Source organism: Choloepus didactylus, chromosome 16 (assembly GCF_015220235.1).
Source record: "Choloepus didactylus isolate mChoDid1 chromosome 16, mChoDid1.pri, whole genome shotgun sequence".
Lineage (NCBI taxonomy): Eukaryota > Metazoa > Chordata > Mammalia > Pilosa > Megalonychidae > Choloepus > Choloepus didactylus.
The window spans coordinates 34,507,859-34,534,788 of NC_051322.1; the positions used below are offsets into that span (position 1 = coordinate 34,507,859).

The window sequence follows — 26,930 nt, forward strand, 5'->3', positions numbered from 1 at the left end:
CTGAGTTCTGAGATTCTAGGCAGAAGAGAGGAAGGAAAACAAAATATTTTTACCTTCTGGGACCTCTACACTCACTAAGTTGTTGCTGAAGTGCTTTAATAGTGTAAAGCAGCAGCTGGACATGTAATAGTTCCCCCTTCCTCTGGATCTTCCTTCAGTTTCTCTTGACTTCTTGGCCAGATATGTGTGTTCAGCATCATGAGGAAGGGCCTTATCTTTCCACCACTGATTTAAAAGGTCATCTTTTTCATAAACTAAACTCCTGCATATATTAACATTTGGAAATAGGCAAGTGAGGTGATTAGAAAGAATGACAGCACACACCTGGAGAAAGAAGGCAATGGGAGAAATATAACTGGAGTACAAAATCTTTCTTTTTCATTTTAGCTGACCTAATGAGTGAATACATGACAAGTGTCATAGTGTTCACCTAATTTGCCAAAAGATACTTCACCACCAACAACATAGAAAACCAAGAGAAAACGCTTTTTAATATGAATACCATACATTTGGGTACAAAAATGCAATATGCAAGAAGAAAACATTATTTTACCAATAATAACATCTCAACTAAGGACACAGAAATTAAGCTATTAAGGAATGTTAAGAGGAAAAACATTCTTTAAAGTTGTATTCAATTGATTCTCTTAGGGAAACAACATTTGTTTGGCTCTGGTCACAGTCCCATCATGTCCATTTTCTTTGTAAGTTCAGCTTCAATGGCATCCTAAAAGACAAAAGAAACACCATAAGTTCTATAAACAAAGACATAAAACAGGTGCTCTAACTTCTATTATCTAAAATAAGGGAAGCAAAAGGAAAAAGAAAACATTAAAACTGAAATTTAAAATACAATTTTGAATATCAAATTTGGTTTTAGACATGTTCTTGCCCCCTCAACAAGTTTTTCAGATTCCTCATTGATTCTAACAAACATCTGAGGTAGAAAAAAAGCCCTTTAGAGAGATGAGTAAGCGTAATGATACATGAGTAGATTTTTCTGAACTTTATTCCTTAAGCAACAAACTTCTACATTGTCCCATGCATCACTTCTTTTATATTCTCATTGCCATTATCCTCATTACTTCTCATTTGGCCTTAATGAGACAACTGGTTTCCGTAATTTCCTTTCTCTCCCCTTCACTCTATCCTATATACTGCTTCCAGAATTCAGGCATACCTTAAAGATACTGTGGATTTGGTTCCAGACCACCGCAAAAGAGCAAATATTGCAATAATAAAGTGAGTCACACAAATTTTTTGGTTTCCCAGTGCATATAAAACTTATGTTTATACTACATTGTAGTCTATTAAATGTGCAATAGCGTTACATCTAAAAGAAGTGTACATACCTTAATTAAAAAATACTGTATTGCTAAAAAATCCTAACCATCATCTGAGCCTTCGGCAAGGCAGATTCTTTTTGTTTTAAATTCATTTTATTGTTATATGTTCACAAACCATGCAGTCATACAAAACAAAGCGTACACTCAATTGTTCACAGTACCATTACATAGTTGTGCATTCATCACCAAAATCAATCCCTGACACCTTCATTACCACACACACAAAAATAACAAGAATAAAAATTAAAGTGAAAAAGAGCAATTAAAGTAAAAAAGAACACTAGGTGCCTTTGTTTGTTTTTGTGTTTGTTTTCCTTCCCTCATTTTTCTACTCAACCATCCATAAACTAGACAAAGGGGAGTGTGGTCCATATGGCTTTCCCAATCACATTGTCACCCCTCATAAGCTACATTTTTATACAATTGTCTTCAAGATTCATGGATTCTGGGTTGTAGTTTGATAGTTTCAGGTATTTACTGCAAGCCACTCCCAATTCACTAGAACCTAAAAAGGGTTGTCTATATTGTGCATAAAAGTGCCCACCAGAGTGACCACTCAGCTCCTTTTTGAATCTCTCTGCCACTGTAGCTTATTTCATTTCCTTTCACATCCCTCTTTTGGTCAAGAAGATGTTCTCCATCCCACAATGCTGGGTCTAGATGCCTCCCTGGGAGTCATATTCCACGTTGCCAGGGAGATTCATTCCCCTGGGTGTCTGTTCCAATGTAGGGGGGAGGGCAGTGATTTCACCTGCCAAGTTGGCTTAGCTAGAGAGAGAGGGCCACATCTGAGCAACAAAGAGGCATTCGGGAGGGAGGCTCTTAGGCACAATTATAGGGAGGCCTAGCCTCTCCTTTGCAGCAACAGTCTTCCCAAGGGCAAGTCCTATGGTAGAGGGCTCAACCCATCAAACCACCAGTCCCCTATGTCTATGAACACATCAGCAACCATCAAGGTGGGGAAGCCCAATACCCCTGCATTCTCCACCAGGTCCTCAAGGGGGTTGAGGCAGATTCTTTTTGCTGGTGGAGGTTCTTGCCTTGATGTTTATGGCTGCTGACTGATTAGGGTGGTGGCATCTGGAGGCTGAGGTAGCTGTGGCAAGTTCTTAAAAGAAAGACAATGAAGGTTGCTGCACAACTGACTCTTCCCTTCAGGAAAGATTTCTCTGTAGCATGGGATGCTACTGGATAGTATTTTAGCCACAATAGAACTTCTTTCAAAATTGGAGTCAATCCTCTCAAACCCCACTGCTGCTTTATCAACTAAGTTTGTATGCATGGGTTTTTTGGTTTTGTTTTGTTTTTTTGTCGTTTCAACAATGTTCATAGCATCTTTACGAGGAGTAGATTCCATCTCAAAAACCACTTTCTTTGCTCATCCATAAGAAACAACTCGTCATCCATTCAAATTTTATTATGAGATTGTAATAATTCAGACACATCTTCAGTTTCCACTTCTAATTCTAGTTCGCTTGCTATTTCTACCACATCTGCACTTATTTCCTCCACTGAATTCTTGAAACCCTAAAAGTCATCCATAAGGGTTGGAATCAACTTCTTCCAAACTCCTGTTAATGTTGATATTTTGACCTCCCATGAATCACTAATGTTCTTATTGATAACTAGAAGAATGAATCCTTTCCAGAAGTTTTTCAATTTATTTGGCCCAGATTCATCAGAGGAATCACTATCCTTGGCAGCTATAGCCTTAAGAAATGTATTTCTTAAATAATAAAACTTGAAAGTTGAAATGACTCCTTGATCTGCAGAATGGATGTTATCAGTCATGAAAACAACATTAACTTCACTATACACCTCCATCAGAACTCTTGGGTGACCAGGTGCACTGTCAATAAGTAGTAATATTTTTAAAGGAATCTTTTTTTCTAAGCAGTAGGTCTCAACAGTGGTCTTAAAATATTCAGTAAACCATGTTGTGAACAGATGTGCTATCATTCAGGCTTTGTTGTTCCATATAGAGAGCACAGGCGGAGTAGATTTAGCATCATTCTTAAGGGCCCTAGGATTTTCAGAATAGTAAATGAGCAATGGCTTCAATTTATTTATTTATTTTTAATTCATTTTATTGAGATATAGTCACATACCACGCAGTCATACAAAACAAAGCATACATTCGATTGTTCACAGTACCATTAAAGTTGTGCATTCATCACCAAAATCAATCCCTGACATCTTCATTACCACACACACAAAAACAACAAGAATAATAATTAAAGTGAAAAAGCAATTAAAGTAAAAAAGACCACTGCCTTTGTTTGTTTGTTTCTTTCTTTCTTTCCCCCATTTTTCTACTCATCTATCCATAAACTAGACAAAGGGGAGTGTGGTCCATATGGCTTTCCCAATCACACTGTCACCCCTAATAGGCTGCATTTTTATACAATCATCTTCAAGATTCATGGGTTCTGGGTTGTAGTTTGATAGTTTCAGGTATTTACTGTTAGCTACTCCAATTCACTAGAACCTAAAAATGGTTGTCTACATTGTGCATAAGAGTGCCCATCAGAGTGACCTCTCGGCTCCTTTTGGAATCTCTCTGTCACTGTAGCTTATTTCATTTCCTTTCTCATCCCCCTTTTGGTCAAGATGTTCTCCATCTCATGAGGCCAGGTCTACATTCCTCCCTAGGAGTCATATTCCACGTTGCCAGGGAGATTCACTCCCCTGAGTGTCTGTTCCCATGTAGGGGGGAGGGCAGTGATTTCACCTGCCGAGTTGGCTTAGCTAGAGAGAGAGGGCCACATCTGTGGCTTCAATTGAAAATCACCAGCTGCAATAGACCCTAACAAGAGAGTCAGCCTGTCCTTTGAAGCTTTGAAGTCAGGCACTCACTTCTCTCTAGCTATCAAAGTCCTAGATGACGTCTTCTTCCAATAGAATGCTATTCATCTACATTGAAAATCAGTTGTTTAGTGTAGCCACCTTCATCAATTATCTTAGCTAGATCTTCTGGATAACTTACTGCAGCTTCTACATCAGCACTTGTTGTGTCACCTTGCACTTTTTATGCTATGGAGATCACTTCTTTCCTTAAACCTCAGGAAGCAACCTCTGCCAGCTTCAAACTTTTCTTCTGCAGCTTCCTCACCTCTCTCCGCCTTCAGAGAATTGAAGAGAGTTATAGCCTTGCTTTAGATTAGGCTTTGGCTTAAGAGAATGCTGTGGCTAGTTTGATCTTCTACCCAGATCACTAAAACCTTATCAGCAATAAGGCTGTTTTGCTTTCTTATCACTTGTGTGTTCACTGCATAGCACTTCTCATTTCCTTCTACAACTTTTCCTTTGCATTCACAACTTGGCTAACTGTTTGACCCAAGAGGCCTGGCTCTCCACATTCCTTCATCACTAAGCTTAATCATTTCTAGCTTTTGATTTAAAGTAAAAGACATGCAACTCTTCCTTTCACTTCAACATTTAGAGGCCATTATTTGGTTATTAATTGGCCTAATTTCAATATTGTTGTGTTTCGAGGAATAGGGAGACCCAAAGAGAGGGAGAGATATGGGGGAATGGCTGGTTGGTGGAGAGTCAGAATACATACAACATTCATCGATTAAGTTCACTGCCTTATACGGATTTTTGGTGCCCCAAAACAATTACAATAGTAACATAAAGATGATTGATCAAAGATCACCATAACAGATATAATATGTATATTATACAATGAAAAAGTTTGAAATATTGTGAGAATTACCAAAATATGATACAGAGACATGAAGTGAGCACATGCTGCTGGAAAAATGGCACCAAAGGACTTGCTCAATGCACAGTTGCCACAAACCTTAAATTTGTAAAATGCAATACCTGTGAAGCATAGTAAAGCAGAACACAATAAAATAAGGTTTGCTTGTAATCGTCCTAAAGTACTGGCCTGATCAAAAGCATATCCTTGATCACATTTCTCTTCAGCTTAATACAGAACACAGGAAACACACAGCAACTTTCAGTTGTTCCTAAAGCCTACAAGTTCAACCCCTGTATTTAAGGTCCTTTACATCATTAACCAATAGATCTTTCAACCATACATTCTGTTGCATACTCCTGAGCAGCTAGACCTCCTCACTTGCCACAGCTTGGAAAAGTTCTCTGATTTTTAGTTCTGTGCGTGTGCTAATAATCTGTTTTCCTAGAATATTGTGTTATCTCTTCAACCTCTCTTCTCCACCCAGGAAAATATATGCACTTCTTAAAAAGACATAAAACATATTTTTTATGAAAACATACAAACACACACATGCACATGTCAAAAGAAGTATTAATACAAGCATGGGAATGATACACAGCATCTATAGAACTGTGGTTTACCTCTGAGGAGGAAGAAAGAAAAAGGATGAAGGGAGCCTTAACTACGTCAGCATTAATTTCATTTCTTTAATAAAAAATCTGAAGATGAAAATGCATGGTACTACTTACCAATTCTCGTTTTGCTTCTTCAATTTTCACTTGAGCAAGAGATGGATTCTTTTAAAGAAAAATAAAACAAGGAAGTTACACTGCCTCAATTTGGACTCTAGGGGGAAAAATGCAACAACCCTTTTCAAAAGCCAAAAAAATCTTTATAAGGAGTATATACAATGTCCATACAATTCTGGAAATTCAGCACTGACTTTTTAAATCCCTAAACATGGACCCGCCATTTTCGTGACTGTTTAGTGTGCCAGGAGGGAGGTTGGAGGAAGTGACTTTTTTTTTAAATTCATAAGAATAATTACCGGCATTAAATCTAAATAGGACTCCAGTTTTTTCTTCAAAGGTATTGTCTGTCGTTTTAGTTCTGCCAGTTTCTGGGGTGGAAACAAAGAGTCACAGAGTCAAAGACATTCACAATGCAACTAAATACTGTTAATTTATGAAATAAAACACAATAAAGCATTAAAATTAGGATATGTTAAATAATGTATTTAATAAAGAACTTCAAAGAAAAACAAACTTATTTCCAGTGGAAACAATTTTTATAAGATGCTTAAAATGGGAAGTTATACTCCTATGTATTAAGAACAGGATTTGAGTATGTTGACTGAGAACACAAAAGAATATAATTAAAAGAATTAGAATGTAAGAGAACAATCAGAGTCTCAAATACAGATTTATGAATTGTCAACTGTAGATTCCAAGAATCAAAGTAGAAAAAAATCTCAGTAAAATAAAACAAACCCCTGTGCCCATTTGGATATATTATGTCCCCCAAGAAAAAGCCATGATCTTTTGATCCAGTCTCGTGGGATACTGGGATTGGATTGTTTCCACAGAGATGTGACTCAATCCATTGTGAGTGAAATGTTTGATTGGATAATTTCCATAGAGGTGTTACCCCGCCCATTCAGGGTGGGTGTTAATTGGATCACTGGAGTAGTATACAGGAGTTCACAGACAGAAGGACTTCAGAGTAACTGAGAGTGACATCTTAAAGAGGAGCTGCAGCTAAGAGAGGACAAAACATTCCAAGAGCAACATCTTGGAGAATGCCATTTTGAAACACAACCTGGGAGCAAGCCAATGCCAGCCACGTGCCTTCCAAGCTAACAGAGGTTTTCTGGACACCAATGGCCATCCTTCAGTGAGGGTACCTTAATGTTGAGGCCTTACCTTGGACACTTTATGGCCTTCAGACTGTAACTCTGTAACCAAATAAACCCCTTTTATAAAAGTCAATCCATTTCTGGTATTTTGTATAACAGCAGCATTAGCAAACTGGAACATCCCCTAATTCTCATCTCATCAAAATAGATAAAACCCTTTTACAATCTGAAAATCCAGAATCACATATGGAAATTATAGTTTTGGGACCTGCATTTTTACTGTACACTGAAGGAGGAGAAAGAACAGCACCTAGCTGGATGGTACATAGTCCTTCCATAACTTATCTGCTTAAATCAATAATATAAATAATAAAATAAATAATTTATAAGTAATATAAATCAATAATATATAACTGACTGCAGCAAAGAGCTTCTAGCCTCCAGAAGTAAGTAAAGGAAACTAAACAAATACGAAGATATACATTGCTAAACAAGTAATAAAGATATAAATACTGGTGACCATGAAGTACAAAAGTAAGAGAAACGAAATCAGTTCAACAGAGAATAAAAGCTCTGTAAAAGAATCAAATGAAAAAGCAGATTATGGACCAACATTTTAAAGAAAACTAAATTAGATTAAAAAGCTCACCTCTGACAGTGCTACTAGTGACTGATGAGACAGAGAAGCATCCATGCCTCTAGCTGAAAGTTGCTCCTACAATTACAAAAGGGGGGAGGGGGGCGTACAGTTAAAAATTATTTTGAAAGTGACCAGCATGAAAATTTTTCAACATATAAACCAGTAAAGAGAAGCTACAAATCATAGATAAAAGCTATACATATACCCAAGCACTTTTATATCATATGTGAATCATTTCCACACTAACATATTTCGCAGTATGGGTGCAGTGATTAAGAGCCTGAGCTTTGGGGCCTGACTATCTGGGTTTGAATCTGGATCTGCTGCTAGCTTTGCAACTGTGGGCAAGTTACATATCTTTCTGTGTTTAGTTCCCGCATTTGTAAAATAATATTGCTTCTAATAATCTTGTCTAGCTGTAAGAATGAAGGCCTAAAACAAGTCTGAAGAAAACCAATTATACTATATCCTTCATACAAACCTCTGCAGTCTTGATTCCAAATCTGAACTCCTCTGATTTTGCTTTTAGGAAGTCCATGTTCTGAAGACGACTGTCAACTTTGGCCCTTTCTGTAAAGAGATGCAGCTCTGCCTTCTTGACGTCCCTTTAAAAAGTAAAGATAAAAACATTTTCTTTTCAGTGAAATTATTATCAAAAAACAAACCGTACTACTTTTTGGATTTAGCTTAGATTAGCCAAGAGTAGATAATATACTTATTGGATTATCTACCATAATTTTTAATATCCAGGCTCACTACCCTGCATTTTTCCAGGTCATCTCTCCCTCCAGCTTATCACCTAAAATTTTTCTCAAGGAGTACAAAATAATTTTAAGATTAACCTATGCCAAATATACTTTGAAAAGTATATCTGCTGCTCAAAACTGTGACTTAATTTATCATAAAGCCAATTTGAAAGATGGAAGTTCCAAAGGCCTGTCTATTAAATGTGACTTGACACACTGCCTTGCATATGCATATTAGGTATTTGTTGAATGAATTTACACAGTACCAAATTACTTCTGCACATACATATACCTGATCTACAGCCTCTAATCTCTGGAGCAACAGGGACCTAAAGAAGGTCTATAGCATCAAAAGAGGGATACTAGAGATATAGTAAGAAAGGGCTAATTATATTTTGTGAAAGAGTAAAAAATATAATGTGATTTTAAGGTGTATAGTACTATAATTTATAAGTTAAAAAATTCACATACATTTAAAAATTTATAAAATCCATATTAATTGCTTAAAAGGGGTAAGAAATTGTATGAAGTAAAAGGTGAAAGTCTGTATCCGATCACTTCCCACCTCCACCCAAGTCATTTTCTACTTTAAAAATATTTTGTGGACCCCATTTCTTAATGTGCTGATTTAAATCATACCTACTACCAAAACTGAATCTGACAATGTCTTGTTACTGCCTTTATAATAAAAATTGTTACCACTTCCAACTCAATTACTTACTCTCGTAGACATTTTTCTAATACTAAAGTTGCAGTTAGGTTTTTTTCAAGTTTTGTCAATTCAAGCTTGATTTCTTCATTTTTGGATTTGGTATGAAAAAGGTCAGAGGTCAAATCATTCACTGCAGGGATAAAACTAAAAGAAGAATATGGTGACATAAAAGGACATTAAGGACAATAAGTACAATTCTCCCTCATTTCTAAAAGTGACTTTATCTCCATGTAGATTCTTACATAATCATGCTGTTCCATACTTCCAGGCATTTTTTACATTCTCTTCCCATTGCCTGCAATGCCCTTCTTCAATTGGTGAATCATCACTGGTCCTTCAAAACTCAGATAAGATTATTACCCCTACCCTGGAATTCACTATTCCTTTCTCTGTGCTACTTAACTACAGCTTGTATATTCTTTAATTGCTGCAGCTGTCAGACTATGTTAGTTTGTTTATATGCCATCTCTCTTATTTGACGGTAAAGAGACTGTTCTTGAAGGTGGTTACTAACCTATTCATCTCTGCCTCCCCAGTGCTTAGCATAACTAGCTAGCCTGGCATATAACTAAAATTTGGTGTCAGCTGAACTGACTTAATTCAAGGCTCGATTTCTGCTGCCATACAACCTATGTGTTCTTATACTTAAAACACGACTCTATGAACATTTGTATTAATTCCAAGCCCTTATATAGGTAGGTAAGCAGAACAGCTGGGCAGTGTTCTGATTATGACAACAAGTTTTAATGGTAGTCCTAAGACACAGCCACCTCTAACAGTCATATGGACTTTGGAGTCAGAAGGGGTTTGAATCCCAACTCTGCCATTTACTAGCTTGGAGAAGTTAATTAACACCGCCTAAAAATCAGTTTCCTCTTAGGGCTGCTAGAAGAATCACGTCATTAAACAGGTTAAATGCCGTATAAGGAATGAAGAGCCCTAACCTACTCTAAAGCATAGGGATATGACCAAAATTCACAGCCTTCAACCAGATCATTTAGTTTACTGCTTTACTTCTTGTTTATAGGGAACAATGTACGTGATACCTTATCCCTTCCCAATATACAAGAGAATCAACCTTCAGAAACCTAATTTTGGAAGAAGGCACTAAAAAATAACCAATGCCAAATTTATCTGAATTAATTATACCCATTAGTAGAGATAAGGAGTTAACTAAATTCAGTGTTTTTGCATTCACACTATTAATTTTCTATACAGAATTACCCTGAGAACCAAAAAGTCCTTAGATTAAAACCTTTTAACAAATATAATGGCAGAAATTAAAACTGTCAAAGAATTACCTAGCTAGTGAGGTATCTTTTGTTTCAAGCGTCATTGCACTGTCAACCAAAGCATTCAGATATCTGGAACTAGTGCTAGAGAGACTGGCAGGGGAAAAATTCACACTCTCCATGAGAAGGTCTTGAAGATGCTTGGCTGAAAAGATATGAATTTCATAGTGACTAAGATTACCTTTTGCTTTTTAATAGCAGCCTTATTGAACTATACACATACCATATAATTCAACAATTTTAAGTGTACAGTTATATATAGTCACTGAGTTGTGTGTTCATTACCACAATTTTAGAACATTTTCATTACCCCCAGAAAACCCACACCCTATAGCCATCAATCCCTAAACTCTCTAGGGAGCTATTTTACTAATTCCTTATTTTCAGGAAGATATTGCTGTTGAGTGACTCGAACTTGAGTTTTAAAAAAACTCCTCATGGAGATCTTCTGAATGTCAGAAAACAGTCTGGCAAAATATAGTAAATATTAATTTTTGACCTTGGTTTCTGAAAGATATTGCTTGAATTCATCTTATAGATAGACTATAAGGCATTTTATTATTTTTCATGAAAATATTTTAAAAATTTGTCTTTGAGAATTTTATCAACTTCAGAAAAACAAGGAGACATTCTGATTATTAGTGATTCAAATATATCACAATGAACAGTGATGCAGTATTATGTGCTCTTTAAATATCAGGTTCAATGTTTGCAACACTTCACAAATATATTCAAATGTGCCAAGCATGGCAGAATGTTTTTTTTGTTGTTGTTGTTTATTTGTATTTGAAAGTTTAAAGCATTTAAGCTTTCTTTGATTTTCCCAAGATATAGCACCTAGAACCTGTATCTCCTAAATTGACCAAGTATCCCTCTAATACTAGATGAACTTAAGTACAGAATAATAATCTTTGTGATTGACATTCAAAAATGCAGATATTTAAAACACAGACTATAACAGATATTAAGGTTGAGGTCTTATGTATTCCCACAGAGTTTTCAAAGTCACTGCATGGCAGTAAATATCAGAGGACATCCCCACAGAGGGCTTTTATGCTTTAAGTTTGACTAAAAACTCTTGAGCACAATCACTTATACATTCTGTTCATTTATGTTTTTTAACTCTGATCATTCACTTCAGAGTTCTGACATGGCTTCAAACACATCAACCAGTTTTGATGACAGTTTCCAAAGCAGACAATTTTAAAAGCAAATAAATGGGAGACTCTGACCACAAAGCAGCAGCACACAGGAGTTTTTTTGGGATGATGGAATTATTCAGTATCCTGATGGTGATGGTGGTCCAAGAATCTATATATGTGTTAAAACTCATAAAACTGTGTACCAAAAGAAATAGTCAATTTTACTGTATACTATTTTTTTAAACGAGGAAAGAGCAATATACAAGAGAATTACAGTGTAATATAAATTAATTACATTCAAAACATTATATGTAACAAATATCACAAACCTGGTTAAACAGAGAGCAAATATAGGCCCCATGTCCTTTGTCTTTTGTATATTCCCACCACTCCTGAAGATTTTTGTCAATCTTTATTTTTGTGGTTTGTATTATAAAAACAAGTTGTCTTTAATGTGCTTTTTCAAACTAAGTATGCTCAGCAGAAAGTTTTAATGCAATCTCTTCAGTACACAGAGATAGGGTGATTTGTCCAAGTCTCCCAGTTCTTGGTAAGGCACTGCAGGTGTCCTGATGGTTTATTATGACATGGGGATAGGAGACAGGCAAAATCACAAGGCATATTGTTAGTCAGGCTAGGAAGTTTGGACTCTATCTTTTAGGGCTACAGTTTTGCTAACTGAGGACCAATAAAATAGTTAAGCAAGTGTGTACTTCAATGAGATTTATGATTTAGAAAGTGACTATGACAACAGTGGAAGACAAAGAAGCAAAACTAACAAGTAGTCTACACTACATTAATCTTGTATTCTTTAGTGTTGCAAAATTTGGTTTCTAGTTTCTCATTTAAAACTCTGGAATTAATCTCACCTTCTGATTCATATTCGCTTGCTTTTTGTTTCAAGTCCTCTATTATTAGGGAGACATCCCTGTCCCGGGCCTTGTTGCGCTCTGAAAGGTGATATAAAATCTCTGTGGTCCGTGGATTCACCTCATATTGTGGAATAGGATGATCGCCAAATATTTTTTTCAACCAGGCAGCAACCTGACCATTAAAAGGAAGACAAATATTGTAAGCCTTGCTTAATGGAATGGCAAGAAGCAAACATAACCAAGAAAACAAAAGCAAACGAAATGCTTTCTCTTAATATTCTGATGAGCTACTTCACAACCTAACTTATCTTTGGGGAGATACCAGGTGTCAGGAAATAAAAAAAAGCAAGTACAATGAATAAACGGTACACACAAATCTACAAAAGCAGTTTGGGATAATTTACATCACTCGAAAAACCGTAAAGTTCAATTTTGCGGATGCGAAAGCATTATAGAATGCCCAAAGTGTGAAAAAGTGTTGTACCCAAAGCACCATAACCACAGCAGGGCCGGTACGTTCCCAGAGTTGGGTTGCGGGACACGAAGCAGCTCGGGTGTGGAAATTCTTGGCTGGAAAGTGGGTTTGGGTTCAGAACTCCCACTTCAGTCTCTTGGATGGGGTTTCATACCAAGGGGTTCCTAAATACCTCCCCAAACCCTAGTATAAGGAAGAGAAAGGCCTGGGAAGGGAGGGAACCGCCCTTTCCAGGAGGATCTAAGAGAGCTGGGGTGAGGTCGCAGATAGACGTGTGGAAATAAGGATAGAAAAGGTAGATGTGGCTTCCATATTGATACGGATTTGAGAGATCCGTCGGGAGGGGAGAATGTGTCAAATATGCCGTTTTCAGAAGAGCCCCCAAAGCCCCGCTCCTGCCCCCACCACCTGCGCTTCTTTCTGCCCGGGCGCCTCCATATCCGCCGCTCCCGCCACTTCCCGAGATGCTCCTCGCCGAGGACACACCCGCTCGTCCTGAAAGCAGGGCCGCTCTAGCTCCCACCCACACGCTGTTGGCTACGCCCCTTCACGGGGCCCGGGAATTCTGGGAGTCGCGGTTTTTACTCTGACTCCAGGTCACTGAGTCTCTGGACAAGGTTGGTCCAAAGCTCCAGCCCTAGAAGCCGTTTCGTTTGCCATTTTCTGCCCTCAGTGTCCTGCATACTACAGTCTTCTCCAGAACAAGGAGAGCCGCCCAGCACCAGGCCTTTTTCTCTTTCTTAAATTTTTATTTCTTATTTGAATCGCTTATGCAAAAAAATAATACCTGAAACTTGCTTTTTGGTTAGCAGATGTTTGTGTTTCTTCTGCATCCATTGCATTAAAATTTTACTTTACCCTGGCAATATGCGCTTCAGCAATCCCAAACATTACTTAACCATTATTTTTCACTACCAGGGAGCTAAAGGTTGCAGCAGAAAGTTTTAAAAGGTGTTAAAAAGCATCCTTCTGCTGGGGCTCTCACTTCAGTTCAATTATTCTTCCATTCATTTCTTCCCTTAAGTTTTCTCCTCCTTCCGTCACTCTAGTTAACGCTCTAAGTGTTTCCATATATTTAAATAGCAATGCCTAGTTATAAAATGTTTTCCTATTCTTATTTCATTCCTTCAGGACACTGTACAATAGTGGGGTACACATTATTTTACTTATTTTCACATTAAAAAACATAGGGATTAAATGACTTTTAGCTTTGGTAGTAGACCAAAGCTTTCTGGCTAAAATTGAGTGTTTCTGTCTCTTTATGTTTTAGCACCTTGCTACCCACAAACTCACCGTAGGGTATTGTGTTGCATTAGGAAAGGTAAGCAGCTTGAAGGACGATGTATTCAACATTCTGTAATGTGTGGCTTAATATTAAATTGTGGATTAGACATAGCACCAAATATATTTCTCTTAAATTATATGCCTACAGAAAATAAACTTTTCTTTTCATAGCAGTCTAACTAGTTAGCCAATGCCATATTATATGGCTTGCTTATTTATTCTTTTTGTTTCAGTCAAATATATTTCCCTCTCAGTAACCAAATTTCAGATAAGTTGGTAGAACCCCTGAGTCTGAAAAAAAAATTACCTTATGTCCTATGTCCACTTTCATCACTTAATTTTTCAAAATTTCCCAGCAATTTTGTTTTTACCAACCACATTTTCCCTCTGGCTGTTAGCCTATTCCTACACCTGGCTTACCTCAGAAATGAAGTAGTATGTTAGAGAAAACTGTTGCTAGCCGGGCAATTGCATGCCATTTTTTCAGGAGATGAGCTTTTAACCTAGATGTACCACCCAAATTAAGGTTTGAGTGGTAAACCAGGATATGGTGAATGGAGCTGCAGGATGCATCTCGGAACAGATACAAGTGAAGGCAACGTTCCTAGTGTCCCCTACTACAAAATTTCAAACATCACAAAAATTTCTGTGGGAAAAAGGCAAAAAAAAAAAAAAAAAGACACCCCCCCCCATCCTACTGGGTAGATATGGAAAGTATGTTTTCATTTCCATTTTTTACTCCAGAGGAAAAAGTAGAGCATACAGTGTCATAAAACTAGTTGCTGATAAAGGAAAACTTGAACCCTAGTCTAGTCTGGAGTGAGACTTATGATTTTGGGCCATTTTTCTCAGTAGGATTGGCAACCACACTACCCAACTCCCTCTTTCCTGTTAAAATTTTTAAACAATTTGATTTATTCAGACAGGATTCTTCTGGATCCAATCTAGAAAAAAAGTGGTTCTTAAATTTTGAGTGCGTATTGGATAACCTAGAATGGTGTGTGTGCTCGTAAAATTCAGATTGTCCGAGTCGTCCAATCAGCGGGTCTAAGATGCAACCAGGGAATGGTGGAACAATCGCTTCCTCAGGAGACGCCTTTCAGGTAGCTCGGCCGAGGGATTAACTGTTCACTGTTGCTACAGCACCACAGTTGAACAGCTCTTGTCGCGATTCGGACCCCATCAAACCCCCCAAACGTCCAGCCTGCAGCGTCCCCGGACAATGTGACGCCAATATCACCCAGCACCCTGCTTTGGTCCTTGGAACCGCTTCACTGCAAGGCCAGCTACCCACGTGGTCGTCCCGGGCAACCACAAGGTCGAATCAAAAGACGAAAATAAACGTGTAACGAATAACTGGACTGAAGCTGGAAAAGATCTAGTCATTGACTTTGAAGTTGAAACCTAAAAATGATACTTCAAAAAAACCCACAAGTTTACCAAAAGAGACAGATTCGCGTCCAGAGGCGAGAGAGAGGGGGGAGGTACTTCCGGGTCAGGTGGGCCGGCTGCTTTGACCTACCTCGCCGCTCGGCCATTTTGTTCCAGTCAGTCCGGAGGCTGCGGCTGCAAAGGAACCACCCGGATAGAAGCTGCAAAGATGCTGTCCGTGCGCGTCGCCGCGGCCTTGGCCCGCACCCTCCCTCGGCGGGCCGGACTGGTAAGTGCCAGGGAACGATGGAAGAGAGGTGGCCCGACAAGGGCTGCAGCGGTTGATGTGATGCGCAGGCTCGGGTGCTGTCTGCAAGGAGGGTGAGGGGTTGTGGCGGGTGTCGCCGTCTTGCCCCGGTGGCCGCGTCCGGGAGTGAGCAGGGCGGGTGTCAGGGGGCTCTTTGGCTCGCCATCCGTGCAGAATAGTGCAGAGTGGTGCAGGGGGTACTGACTTCAAATTGCCCACGGACGAGGCCTCAGGAGGATTCCCATTTCCGGCTGTGCATTCCAAGAGGGGCTTGGGTGAAGGTCAGGGCCTGCTCGCTCCCTCTCTAAGGCCTGCTCTGGAACGGCAAGGCTCGTCCCCGGTGATTCTCAGGGACTTGACACGCTGAAGGTCAGGGGACTGTTGTCATTTCTCGTTGAATCGGATAGGGGAGGCTGACATTGTATGAAGGTCAGCAGGCCCCGGCATTTCACCTCTGCCGGAAGGTCAGTTCAGAGGAAAGGAATAAATGAAGTACTTGAGTACTTAAGTAGAAGATCTCATAGGGCTGGATACTGAAATGATTGTGAAAACTCAGTACAGGTGCAAAGAAGCATTTCGTGTGGCCGAGGCCGTGACACTTAAGAAGATGGTTTCTCTTTGAGATGCCGATCCCCTACCGTATGTTGTCACAAACATTGGGACTGGCGGTTTGATGTGCTGAGCCCTCGAGCATGGGACTTGCCCTTATGAAGCTCATTACCACAAAGGAGAGTCTAAAGTTGTATGTAACGGTGCCTAAGAGTCTCCCCCTGAGTACCTCTTTGTTGCTCAGATGTGGCCCTCTCTCTCTCTAACTGAGCCATCTCGACAGGTGAACTCGCTGCCCTACCCCCTACGTGGGACCCAACTCCCAGGGGTATAAATCTCCCTGGCAACGCAGAGTATGACTCCCGGGGATGAATGTGGACCCGGCATCGTGGGACTGAGAGTATCTTCTTGACCAAAAGGGGGATGCAAAATGAGACAAAATAGTTTCAGTGGCTGAGAGATTCCAAATGGAGTCGAGAGGTCACTCTGGTGGACATTCTTATGCACTATATAGATAACACCTCTTAGGCTTTAATGTATTGGAATAGCTAGAAGTAAATACCTGAAACTACCAAACTCCAACCCAGCAGTCTGGACTCCTGAAGACAATTATACAATAATGTAGATTACAAGGGGTGACAGTGTGATTGTGAAGACCTTGTGGATCACACCCCCTTTATCTAGTGTATGGATGAGTGGAGGAATGGGGATAAAAACTAAAGGACAGATGGGGTGGGATGGGGGGATGATTTGGGTGTTTTTTTTCACTTTTATTTTTTATTCTTGTTCTGGTTCTTTCTGATGTAAGGAAAATGTTCAGAGATAGATTGTGGTGACGAACGCATAACTATGTTATCATACTGTGGACAGTGGATTGTATATCATGGATGATTATATGGTGTGTGAATGTATTTCAATAAAACTGAATTTAATAAAAAAAAAATAGAAGATGGTTTCTAAATTTCTGAATCAGGCAGAAGGAAAATTTTGCTTTGATGTGTGTAGAGATTTCATCCTTTGTCCACCTGGTCTTTTGAGGAATAGTCAGGCTGATTGAAAACTCGACAAGGAAAATAGACATTGAGGTTGGGAAATGCCTTACCTCCCTTGAAGTTAAGACCATAAAAACCGTTAAGTCCTATGCAAACATGTTCACATTTTACTTATTTTTTTTCTTCTTAGAAGTAGTCTCAATTTGAAGGGGGAAATAAACTCACTGGTATTCTGCTGCTCTAACACAGTCGTTGGTAGCATCTTGGTTTATTTTATGTTGGTAAAAAAGTGTTTTTAACAATTTTTACCCAGCTCCTATAGAGTATAGCTTCAGATTTGACTGTGACCACTCATAGGATGACTTCTGAATGAGGAGTGTTCTGGGTTCCAGGTTGTTGCAGGGTTTGTTGAAGGCAGTTAAACAAATGTCCACACACCATACCTCTTAGTTTCTAATCGAATTCTTTTTGACATTTACTAAATCAGTTTTTGTTTGTCTGCGTGTTTGATTTTTAAATAAAATAGAAAACTGTTGAGATTTGCCTCTTTTAGGAAGCAATTTTTCTTCCTGAGAATTTCCATAACTTGATTGAAATATATCTAAAGTTAAAATAATAGTACCTTTATGCTTTTAAAGGCAAAGATGCTTTTACTTTAGTAGCTGCTTTTTAAAATAGATGGTATTTTAAAATAGACTTTTTATAGTGTGCTTTCTTTGTACCAAGAACTGGTACGTATCTCAAAAGGTAGTTTTAACTGGTACGTATCTGAAAAGGTAGTTTTTAAAATCAAATTTTAAAACAAGAGAACTTAACAAGACAGGAATAAATAGCACATTACAGATTATGTGTTCTTGTGCTAGGTCTCCAAAAATGTTTTGGGATCATCCTTCATTGCCACAAGGAACCTCCATGCCTCTAACACTTGTCTTCAGAAGGCTGGTAAGTCATTAATAATTCTACACCACATTTACAACCTTGAGGACAAAAGTTACATAGTTGTTATGGGTTGGTTTGTGGGTTTTTTTTTTTTTTTTTTTATCTTGTTTGATGGCATTATTATATTAAACTCTGATGTTTTTAAATTTTAATAACATTATGTAGCACTTTTCATAATAATCTTGTAAAATATAAGTAGAAGAAGCTTTTATTTCATATTTTCATTTCCTTTAGTTAATGGTGTTTCCAGTTAATTTTTTCTTTCCTTGTTAGTTCCCATAGAGTCTCAGATTCTTAATCTGTAATATGCTGTTTATTCCTGTCTTGTTAAGTTCTCATGTTTTAGTGAAATGAACTACAGTCATGTTTCTCTTTTTGATATTAGTACAGCTTCGTAGTTCTGATAATTTCCCTCTGGTGGAACCAGAAAACATGCACATCAGGGTGCCCTTTCATATCTGTGAAAGATCAATACCCAAAGCTAAGGTGAAGAATATCTTTTAGTCCAAAATTTCAAGCTTCAAGATAGGTACAGATTCCCTGGAAATTAAACCAAAGGAGTGAAAAGTAGAATGTTTATTTTAAGGATACTGCCAAATTTTATTAGCTTCCTTCTTGGTTTACATTCATCTTGAGTCCTTTTCATAGAGATAGGAACCCAACTTTTTTTCATTAGAATCGTGTATATTATGTTATAGAATGTAACTTGGCTATTATGATTACAAAATTGTGTAGTTGCTATGTTCTTGGGGAAATGAGTTTTCAGAAGATCTTGGGGCTGGATTATTTTTTAAATGGAATTATCCCCTCTCAATAGGTACTGCTGAGGTGTCCTCTATACTTGAAGAGCGTATTCTTGGAGCTGATACTTCTGTTGAACTTGAGGAAACTGGGCGTGTCTTAAGTATTGGTGATGGTATTGCCCGAGTACATGGGCTTAGAAATGTTCAAGCAGAAGAAATGGTAGAGTTTTCTTCAGGCTTAAAGGTAAATTTGAAATGAAGCTATTGTTTTAGAATTAGTGTCTTCTCAGTTACTCATTCAGTAATGCAGAGAATGTGTCTTTTTATTTTTAAGTTTTAAGTCTTAACTTTGTTTTTTTTTTTTAAACATTGTCATAGCTTGAAAAGTCTTAACTTAAGGATTTTGTTTAACCAGGTTTTGTTACTCTGGGGATTAATTTATATACAAATTGAAGCGGCTGTTTGTGAAATAGAAAATTGAGTAAACCTGCACCCACATTCCAAGAAGTTCAAGTTTGTTCTTTGTAGCTAAGATCATCTTATACAAAGCCATTTGATGACTTAAACTGAATTTGTTTCTGGCAGAAAATTGAAGGTCATTGGCTTTCTTTTTCTAGTAAGAGTAGGCCTCTTATTGAAAGATGAGCCACTAAGTTGAGCCTAGTCTGCCAGTGGGGTGAGAAATAGAAGTTGTAGGAGTCATGGGGTTTCTGACGAACGCAGTGATTGATATCTGGGTTGACCAAAGACAGTAGGACTATTCACTAAGCACCACCTAGATAGGGGAAAGATAGTCTTGGTTCTCTTGTTAGTGTCCAATAGGGAAAAGAGCCACTTGATGTGGAATAGCAGTTTGATATGGAAGACTGGTTATAGGTTAGCATTAAGAACTTCACCAAAAAATGAACTTCTTTCATTATCAGTGCCTATATCTTTGAAAGGTAGAGTTGAAATAGATGCTTTTAAGACCCAAAAGTCTGAACCAACACTGTTTAATCAAACTTTCTGTGATGATGGAAATGTTCTGTATCTGCTGTTTAGTACTCCAACTACTATACATATGTGGCTATTGAGCACATGAAACTGCACAAGAACTGCATTTAAAAATTTTTTAAAAATTTGACTTAATTTTAATTAAGTTTAAATAGCAATGTGTTGCTGTATATTGAACAGCACAGTTTTAGACTGAAGTTTTTGCACCAGCAATTATGTTTCTTGATACTTCTCTGTTTTTACCATAAATACTTCCCCAACCTGACCAGATGCTAATCTAGGAGTAGACTTTTCTGCTTTAGTCATGATTTAAGGGCCTAAAAACCTAAGGCTTTGAAATACAGTTACAGTGATGAGAGATGCTTCAGGGCTGTTACATTATAAAAATTTCTTCTTGATGGGCTGCAGTTGGGTAGCTTTTAGGTTTACTTTATATTAACGTGATTAGATAATTTTGTAGACTGTTTATGGAGCCTCTCACAGATGAAAAAAGATGTCAGTCAAACCTGTCTTAAAATTTCCTTTTGTCCCTGATCACCTTATTTCATGCAGATCACCCAACTCAAAAGCCAAAGGGAGTAGTCAAAAGTGGTGCAGTGGAAGGAGAGGCTAGGCCTCCCTATAATTGTGCCTAAGAGCCTCCTCCCGAATGCCTCTTTGTTGCTTAGATGTGGCCCTCTCTCTCTAGCTAAGCCAACTTGGCAGGTGAAATCACTGCCCTCCCCCTTACGTGGGATCTCACACCCAGGGGAGTGAATCTCCCTGGCAACATGAAATATGACTCTTGGGGAGGAATCTAGATCCAACATCATGGGATGAAGGACATCTTCTTGACCAAAAGGGGGATGTGAAAGAAAATGAAATAAGCTTCAGTGGCAGAGAGATTCCAAAAGGAGCCGAGAGGTCACTCTGGTGGGCACTCTTATGTACAATATAGACAGTTCTTTTGAGGTTCTAATGAATTGGAGTAGCTTGCAGTAAATACCTGAAACTATCAAACTACAACCCAGAACCCATGAATCTTGAAGACGATTGTATAAAAATGTAGCTTATGAGGGGTGACAATGTGATTGGGAAAGCCGTATGGACCACACTCCACTTTGTCTAGTTTATGGATGGATGAGTAGAAAAATGGGGGAAGGAAAACAAACAAACAAAAACAAACAAAGGCACCCAGTGTTCTTTTTTACTTTAATTGCTCTTTTTTACTTTAATTATTGTTGTTATTTTTGTGTGTGTGGTAATGAAGGTGTCAGGGATTGATTTTGGTGATGAATGCACAACTATGTAATGGTACTGTGAACAGTTGAGTGTGCGCTTTGTTTTGTATGACTCCATGGTATGTGAATATATCTCAATAAAATGAATTTAAAAAAAGTGCAGTGGAAAAAAGCTTAACCTGTTTAATTTCTTCTTTTCTTCTTTTAGTTCTGTGAGAATGTGATAATGGGCATGTCAGGCTTATAATACTATGCTAAGATTATTCAAAGGAACATGTTAATGTTTTAAAATTTTTATCCAAACAAGATTGGTCATTAGTTGGAAAAATTCTGAGTAAACCAATGTAAAGGGCAATACTACTTATTTTTTTCCTACCTGTTCTCATATCATTTAGTGATGGTATATGGGGAGAAGTGCCACTCAAGCTTCTTTGGTGTTCATTTGTGTCTTTTGTGTAGGGTATGTCTCTGAACTTGGAACCTGACAACGTTGGTGTTGTCGTGTTTGGAAATGATAAACTAATTAAGGAAGGAGATATTGTGAAGAGGACGGGAGCCATTGTGGATGTTCCAGTTGGCGAGGAACTGTTGGGTCGTGTAGTAGATGCCCTCGGTAATGCCATTGATGGAAAGGTAGGTTTAGAATTTGTTAGAACTTCTAATGAACATCAAAACTGAATATTCTGAGGATTCCTTTTTATTTATTTATTTATTTATTTTAACAGGGTCCAATTGGTTCCAAGACCCGCAGGCGAGTTGGTCTGAAAGCTCCTGGAATCATTCCTCGAATCTCTGTGCGTGAACCAATGCAGACTGGCATTAAAGCTGTGGATAGCTTGGTGCCAATTGGTCGTGGTCAGCGTGAGCTGATTATTGGTGACCGACAGACTGGGTAAAGCCTCAATAGCATGTTAGAAGTTCTAACTAGAATTTATGCTGTGTAAAGATTACTTTTTTAAGACTTGGAATTGTAAATGCTTTTGATATGGTGGAGAGAGTAGAACAATATGAGGATTAGTAGTAGTAGCAGCAGCAGTAGTAGTAAAATTTTATTTGGGAAATACTTTGGTATTTAGTGCCTTTTATGTTTATTTTGTCTTTCTAAAGCAAAACTTCCATTGCTATTGACACAATCATTAACCAGAAACGTTTCAATGATGGAACTGATGAAAAGAAGAAGCTATACTGTATCTATGTTGCTATTGGTCAAAAGAGATCCACTGTGGCCCAGTTGGTGAAGAGACTTACAGATGCAGGTATTAAGAACTTAAGTCCTGTTGCTGTTGTCTGAAGTCCTTCTGCTCCTAATCTTAAGATAGCTTGTACTTAATGAAAGCTGATTTTAACTACTACTTAGAACTGAACTTGCTACTAATATACATCAATAAGTAAAACAAAACAGTGAGTAAAAGGTAATGTAAAGCAATAAATTTTAAGATTTTGTTAGTTTCTTTAAAGTGGAAAGTATTTGGTTAATTCTTAATGGTTAATCTTTTTTTCAATTTAGTTATTTTTATTATAGTAGCCTCTAATTTAAAACTACCATTTTTTTTTCTCTCTCCTCAGATGCCATGAAGTATACCATTGTGGTTTCAGCTACTGCTTCTGATGCTGCCCCACTTCAGTACCTGGCTCCTTATTCTGGCTGTTCTATGGGAGAATATTTTAGGGATAATGGCAAACATGCTTTGATTATCTATGATGACTTATCCAAACAGGTCAAAGGAAACACTTTTTTAGAATCTATTTGTATTTACACACTAACATGAAAGTTGGCAAATGTAGTTTTTGTCTAATCAGTGAACTTCACAACCTGTTTCTGTACTGTAGGCTGTTGCTTACCGTCAGATGTCTCTGTTGCTCCGCCGACCCCCTGGTCGTGAGGCCTATCCTGGTGACGTGTTCTACCTACACTCCCGTCTGCTAGAGAGAGCAGCCAAAATGAACGATGCTTTTGGTGGTGGCTCCTTGACTGCTTTACCAGTCATAGAAACACAAGCTGGTGATGTGTCCGCTTACATTCCAACAAATGTCATTTCCATCACTGACGGACAGGTATTATTTTAGTGATTAAAGTGTGTTTTTTAAAAAAAAGTTTTGGATGATGATTCCAAGATATTGATTGACAGTAATGGTTATAAACTGATTTATTAAATACCTTCCTCTAACCTCTTCCCTTCTCTGTTTTTACTTATTATGGGAAATTTCAAATATGTACAAGATTAAGGAGCATAGTATAATGAACCCCACACACCTTACCTAATTATCAATTCATGGTGTACTGTATTTCATTCTTGTTTCATTTATACTCACTTCTATTCTCTTTCCCTCCCCAATAATTTTGAAGCAGATCCCAGAGATATCACTTCATCTGTTTATATTTCAATATGAAATATGTTCTTTTTTTTCTCATCTAATTTCTCAGCAGTAGGGTATATTTTGAGTTTGTAGATTTGAGAGGCTCCTTACTATAGGAGACATTTAGCATTCTTGTAGGAGTGCTCTTCTATTTTTTGACAGTGACGTAATTTGAAAACAGTTAATTTGTTACCTTAAGTTTGCTAATATGTCTATTCTTCTTCATTGTAGATCTTCCTGGAAACAGAATTGTTCTACAAAGGTATTCGCCCTGCCATTAACGTTGGTTTATCTGTGTCCCGTGTCGGGTCTGCAGCCCAAACCAGGGCCATGAAACAGGTAATTTCACATCATTTTGGTAATCTGATGAATAGGTTAAAATCTTAAAAGTGTATGGACTACATATATAGTACTCTGTGTCATTGCGTTAACTACCAGCAATTTCTGTGTTACAGGTGGCAGGTACCATGAAGCTGGAATTGGCTCAGTATCGTGAGGTTGCTGCTTTTGCCCAGTTTGGTTCTGACCTCGATGCTGCCACACAACAACTCTTGAGTCGTGGTGTACGTCTGACTGAGTTGTTGAAGCAGGGACAGTATTGTGAGTTCTTTTCATTTGAGTTCCTACTTTATGTTAAGGCCTGGGAATATCATATAGGACCCTGTAAGCTGTAGTGCTTGCTAATTCATCAAAGTTACTGCTTCTGCCTTTTGAATGTGGTTGATGCCTGTTTTACTTCAAGTACAGTCCTTAAAGCCATTCGAATGTAAATGCTATGAAATAAATAACTAGGAAAACTTAGTAAGTGTATTAATACTTTTAGAAATAAGGCCTACGGGATCTCCCCCAGCCTCCTTTGGCTGAATGAGTGAATTTTGGCAGAATGAAAAGAATGTTAGTATGTTTTTATTTTGCCATAAAATTGCAGCAAACTTTTTATACCCAAAACAGCGTAAGCCCTGCAGATTCTAAACAGTGTTTGTGGGATATGCCCAAATAGTACTTGTAATCAAGGCTTGAATATATAGACAAAATGTTTTCTGCATTGGGAGGTGGAAAGGAGTATTACTGTGGAGTTATAGGTATATCAGAAGATATTGGGACATGTTAATAATTAAAGGAAAAGTATGTTACTCTGATAACATGCATTTTTTGTTCGAGCAAGTTATTCTTTTTTTTCTTTTTAGCTCCGATGGCTATTGAAGAACAAGTGGCTGTCATTTATGCTGGTGTAAGGGGTTATCTTGATAAATTGGAGCCCAGCAAGATCACAAAGTTTGAGCAGGCTTTCTTGTCTCATGTTATAAGCCAGCACCAAACCCTGTTGAACACTATCAGGTATGAATACAATTGATAAAAGTTAAGTTTTAGATATAAAGTCTTTAAAATTCTTTTTTACTTTATAGTTAGTCTAGTCTTTGAATTTTTGTTCAGGTCATAACTGACAATCTGTTTTTGTTTCCATGTAGGGCTGATGGAAAGATCTCAGAAGAGTCAGATGCAAAGCTGAAAGAGATTGTAACAAAATTTTTGGCTGGATTTGAAGCTTAAAACTCACAGATCCCCATCAAATGTCGGTTTGGTTTTGTCATGGTTTTTTTTTGGTAATCAGTTCCATTTGTAAAAGGTTTACTCTCATACTTCTAATGTACAGAAATCACATTAAAAATAAAAGTTCGATGTTGCTTGGCAGATATCTGTAGTTGTGTGATTTTTAAAAAACCTGAGACTGAGATTACTTTGAGGATTGGATAAATAAACCTGCTTCTTAGCTTATTTTACTTGAATATTGGTAGGTAGCAGAGCCAGATAATTAAAGGCTGAGGTCTTTGCAGAATCTTAATGTTCTTTATGGCTGGTTAAAGAGAAATTCATAAATTTTGGATAACTGGATATATGTGGCAAAGTTCACACTTTAATTAGTATTGAGTAGCTTGACTAGCTTCCCTGCCCAGAAGACTTGAGTATAAAGAGGACTTTAGGCAAGAAAGTAATGAAACAATTATAATTCTTAAGGAAACAAAAAAATTGCCAAGCAATTTATGAAAAAAAAGTTTGAAGTTTTCAGGACAAAAACAGAAGATACCAGAATGAATAGAAATATGAAAATTGTTGCAAATACATTTTCCCATTGTGTAATTTGACATAGTGGTTCTTAACTGTAATATAATCAAATTGGTCAGTATCATTGCTAGTGTTTTAGGTCTTTTTAGGAAATCTCACCCCACAATCACAAAGATAAGTCTATTTTTTAAAGAGTTTTAAAGGTTGCCTTTGTCATCTAAGCTTAATCCATCTGGAATTGTTTTTTGAGAAACCTATTTTTTTCTTTTCCATGTGCATATCCAGTTTTTTTCAGTTTCCATTTATTATTTCAGTTCCTCACTTACCTGCTGTGGTGCCTGTGTCATAAATTATATCCACACCTGGGTCTTTGCTGGCTCTATTTTGTACATTTTACAGTTATTACATGTGAATATAGTTTGAAGAATCAAAAAGTCTGACAAAGCTGTTTATGAAAAATGGCAATCCCTTGCCTATCCCAAACCTCTTCATACTTTCTAAAAGTAACCATTTCTATTCTTTCTTTTTGTTCTTGTCATTTACTTCCATTTTACTGTTATTGTGCCGCTGATTTCTCCCAATGGATGATGACAATTTTATCTGGATGTATTCATTTATCTCACCATAATCATACATTTCTCTCTTATCCCATCATCACAATATGAATATGATTAGGGATAAAGCAATTCATAATGCAATTTCTCAGACATTAAGGGTTTATGTCTACTAAGCCATGTAGAATCACTAAATCAGTCCCACCCTCTTCCTCCAGTTGTCCAAATTTGTGAAAGAAGGGGAGCACACTCCGTCCTCAGTGTCCATGCAAAAGAAAGTTTTATTCTACGTATTTCTACAGGTCTTTATAGCATACAAGGTAGTCTCCTACATGACTCTACAGGTATTTCCAGGAGGGTACATTTTTTCTAAAGCCATGAGGTGTATTTACATATCTTTAGTCTTAAGGGACAATTTCTTTGGGTGCTAGATGGGAAACTGGGGGCAGGAGACAGGAGCATGGAAGGAGCCCAGCAGGAGCTCAGAGACTATTCCCTCATCTAAACTGCAGTCCGCTTTCAGACATGCAAGGCTTTTGGCCTTTTCCTAGCCCAGTGTCCGCTTTCAGACATCCGGAGCTTTGGGAAGGCCCTGCTCTATAGTTTGTTAAGCCAGAGGGCCTTCTGTGTCTCCACACAAATTAGTGTGTTCACATACATCAGGCATTCTAGCAGTTTCATCTTGAAGATGTTTCTCAGAACAACGTGGGTGAGTTGTTTTTCTCTATTGCTTTGAGGCTTAAAGTCATTTTAAAAATAATTATATAGCTCTGGAAACTTTATTTTGG

The 26,930-nt window shown here is 37.8% G+C and overlaps 2 protein-coding genes across 4 annotated transcripts; one reads left to right on the plus strand and one right to left on the minus strand.

Annotated features, from left to right (window-relative positions):
- Window positions 1-478: 478 nt before the first annotated feature.
- Window positions 479-13,272, minus strand: HAUS1 (HAUS augmin like complex subunit 1). Of its 3 annotated transcripts, none has more exons than XM_037806196.1 (9): window positions 13,177-13,272; window positions 12,291-12,465; window positions 10,289-10,424; window positions 8,997-9,131; window positions 8,011-8,134; window positions 7,539-7,604; window positions 6,083-6,154; window positions 5,784-5,831; window positions 479-727 (listed from the first exon to the last, which is right to left on the minus strand). In XM_037806196.1, exons 1-9 carry the CDS (start codon window positions 13,204-13,206, stop codon window positions 677-679), a joined length of 837 nt encoding a protein of 278 aa, XP_037662124.1. In that variant the 5' UTR covers window positions 13,207-13,272; the 3' UTR covers window positions 479-676. The 3 variants fall into 3 exon arrangements, with proteins under 3 accessions (XP_037662124.1, XP_037662123.1, XP_037662125.1); XM_037806195.1 differs by having other exon boundaries at window positions 13,174-13,216; XM_037806197.1 differs by lacking the exon at window positions 13,177-13,272 and adding an exon at window positions 12,778-12,889.
- Window positions 13,273-15,561: 2,289 nt separating this feature from the next.
- ATP5F1A (ATP synthase F1 subunit alpha) lies at window positions 15,562-25,216 on the plus strand. The gene is made up of 12 exons (XM_037806194.1): window positions 15,562-15,712; window positions 18,135-18,213; window positions 19,028-19,197; window positions 21,626-21,799; window positions 21,892-22,058; window positions 22,274-22,422; window positions 22,733-22,884; window positions 22,997-23,221; window positions 23,756-23,863; window positions 23,980-24,124; window positions 24,712-24,862; window positions 24,994-25,216. The coding sequence occupies exons 1-12, from the start codon at window positions 15,653-15,655 to the stop codon at window positions 25,073-25,075; spliced, it is 1,662 nt and encodes a 553-aa protein (XP_037662122.1). The 5' UTR covers window positions 15,562-15,652; the 3' UTR covers window positions 25,076-25,216.
- Window positions 25,217-26,930: the final 1,714 nt, after the last annotated feature.

Excerpts from the sequence above, each read along its gene's own strand:
- HAUS1 (XM_037806195.1), bottom strand. The coding sequence starts at position 13,206 with ATGGAGGCGCCCGGGCAGAAAGAAGCGCAGGTG. Across the intron at positions 12,466-13,173 it reads GGCAGAAAGAAGCGCAGGTG|GTTGCTGCCTGGTTGAAAAA; the intron begins GTGGGGGCAGGA and ends TTTAATGGTCAG. Across the intron at positions 9,132-10,288 it reads AAAGATACCTCACTAGCTAG|TTTTATCCCTGCAGTGAATG; the intron begins GTAATTCTTTGA and ends TTCTTCTTTTAG.
- ATP5F1A (XM_037806194.1), top strand. The coding sequence starts at position 15,653 with ATGCTGTCCGTGCGCGTCGCCGCGGCCTTGGCCCGCACCCTCCCTCGG. Across the intron at positions 23,222-23,755 it reads TTTCCATCACTGACGGACAG|ATCTTCCTGGAAACAGAATT; the intron begins GTATTATTTTAG and ends TCTTCATTGTAG. Across the intron at positions 24,863-24,993 it reads ACCCTGTTGAACACTATCAG|GGCTGATGGAAAGATCTCAG; the intron begins GTATGAATACAA and ends GTTTCCATGTAG.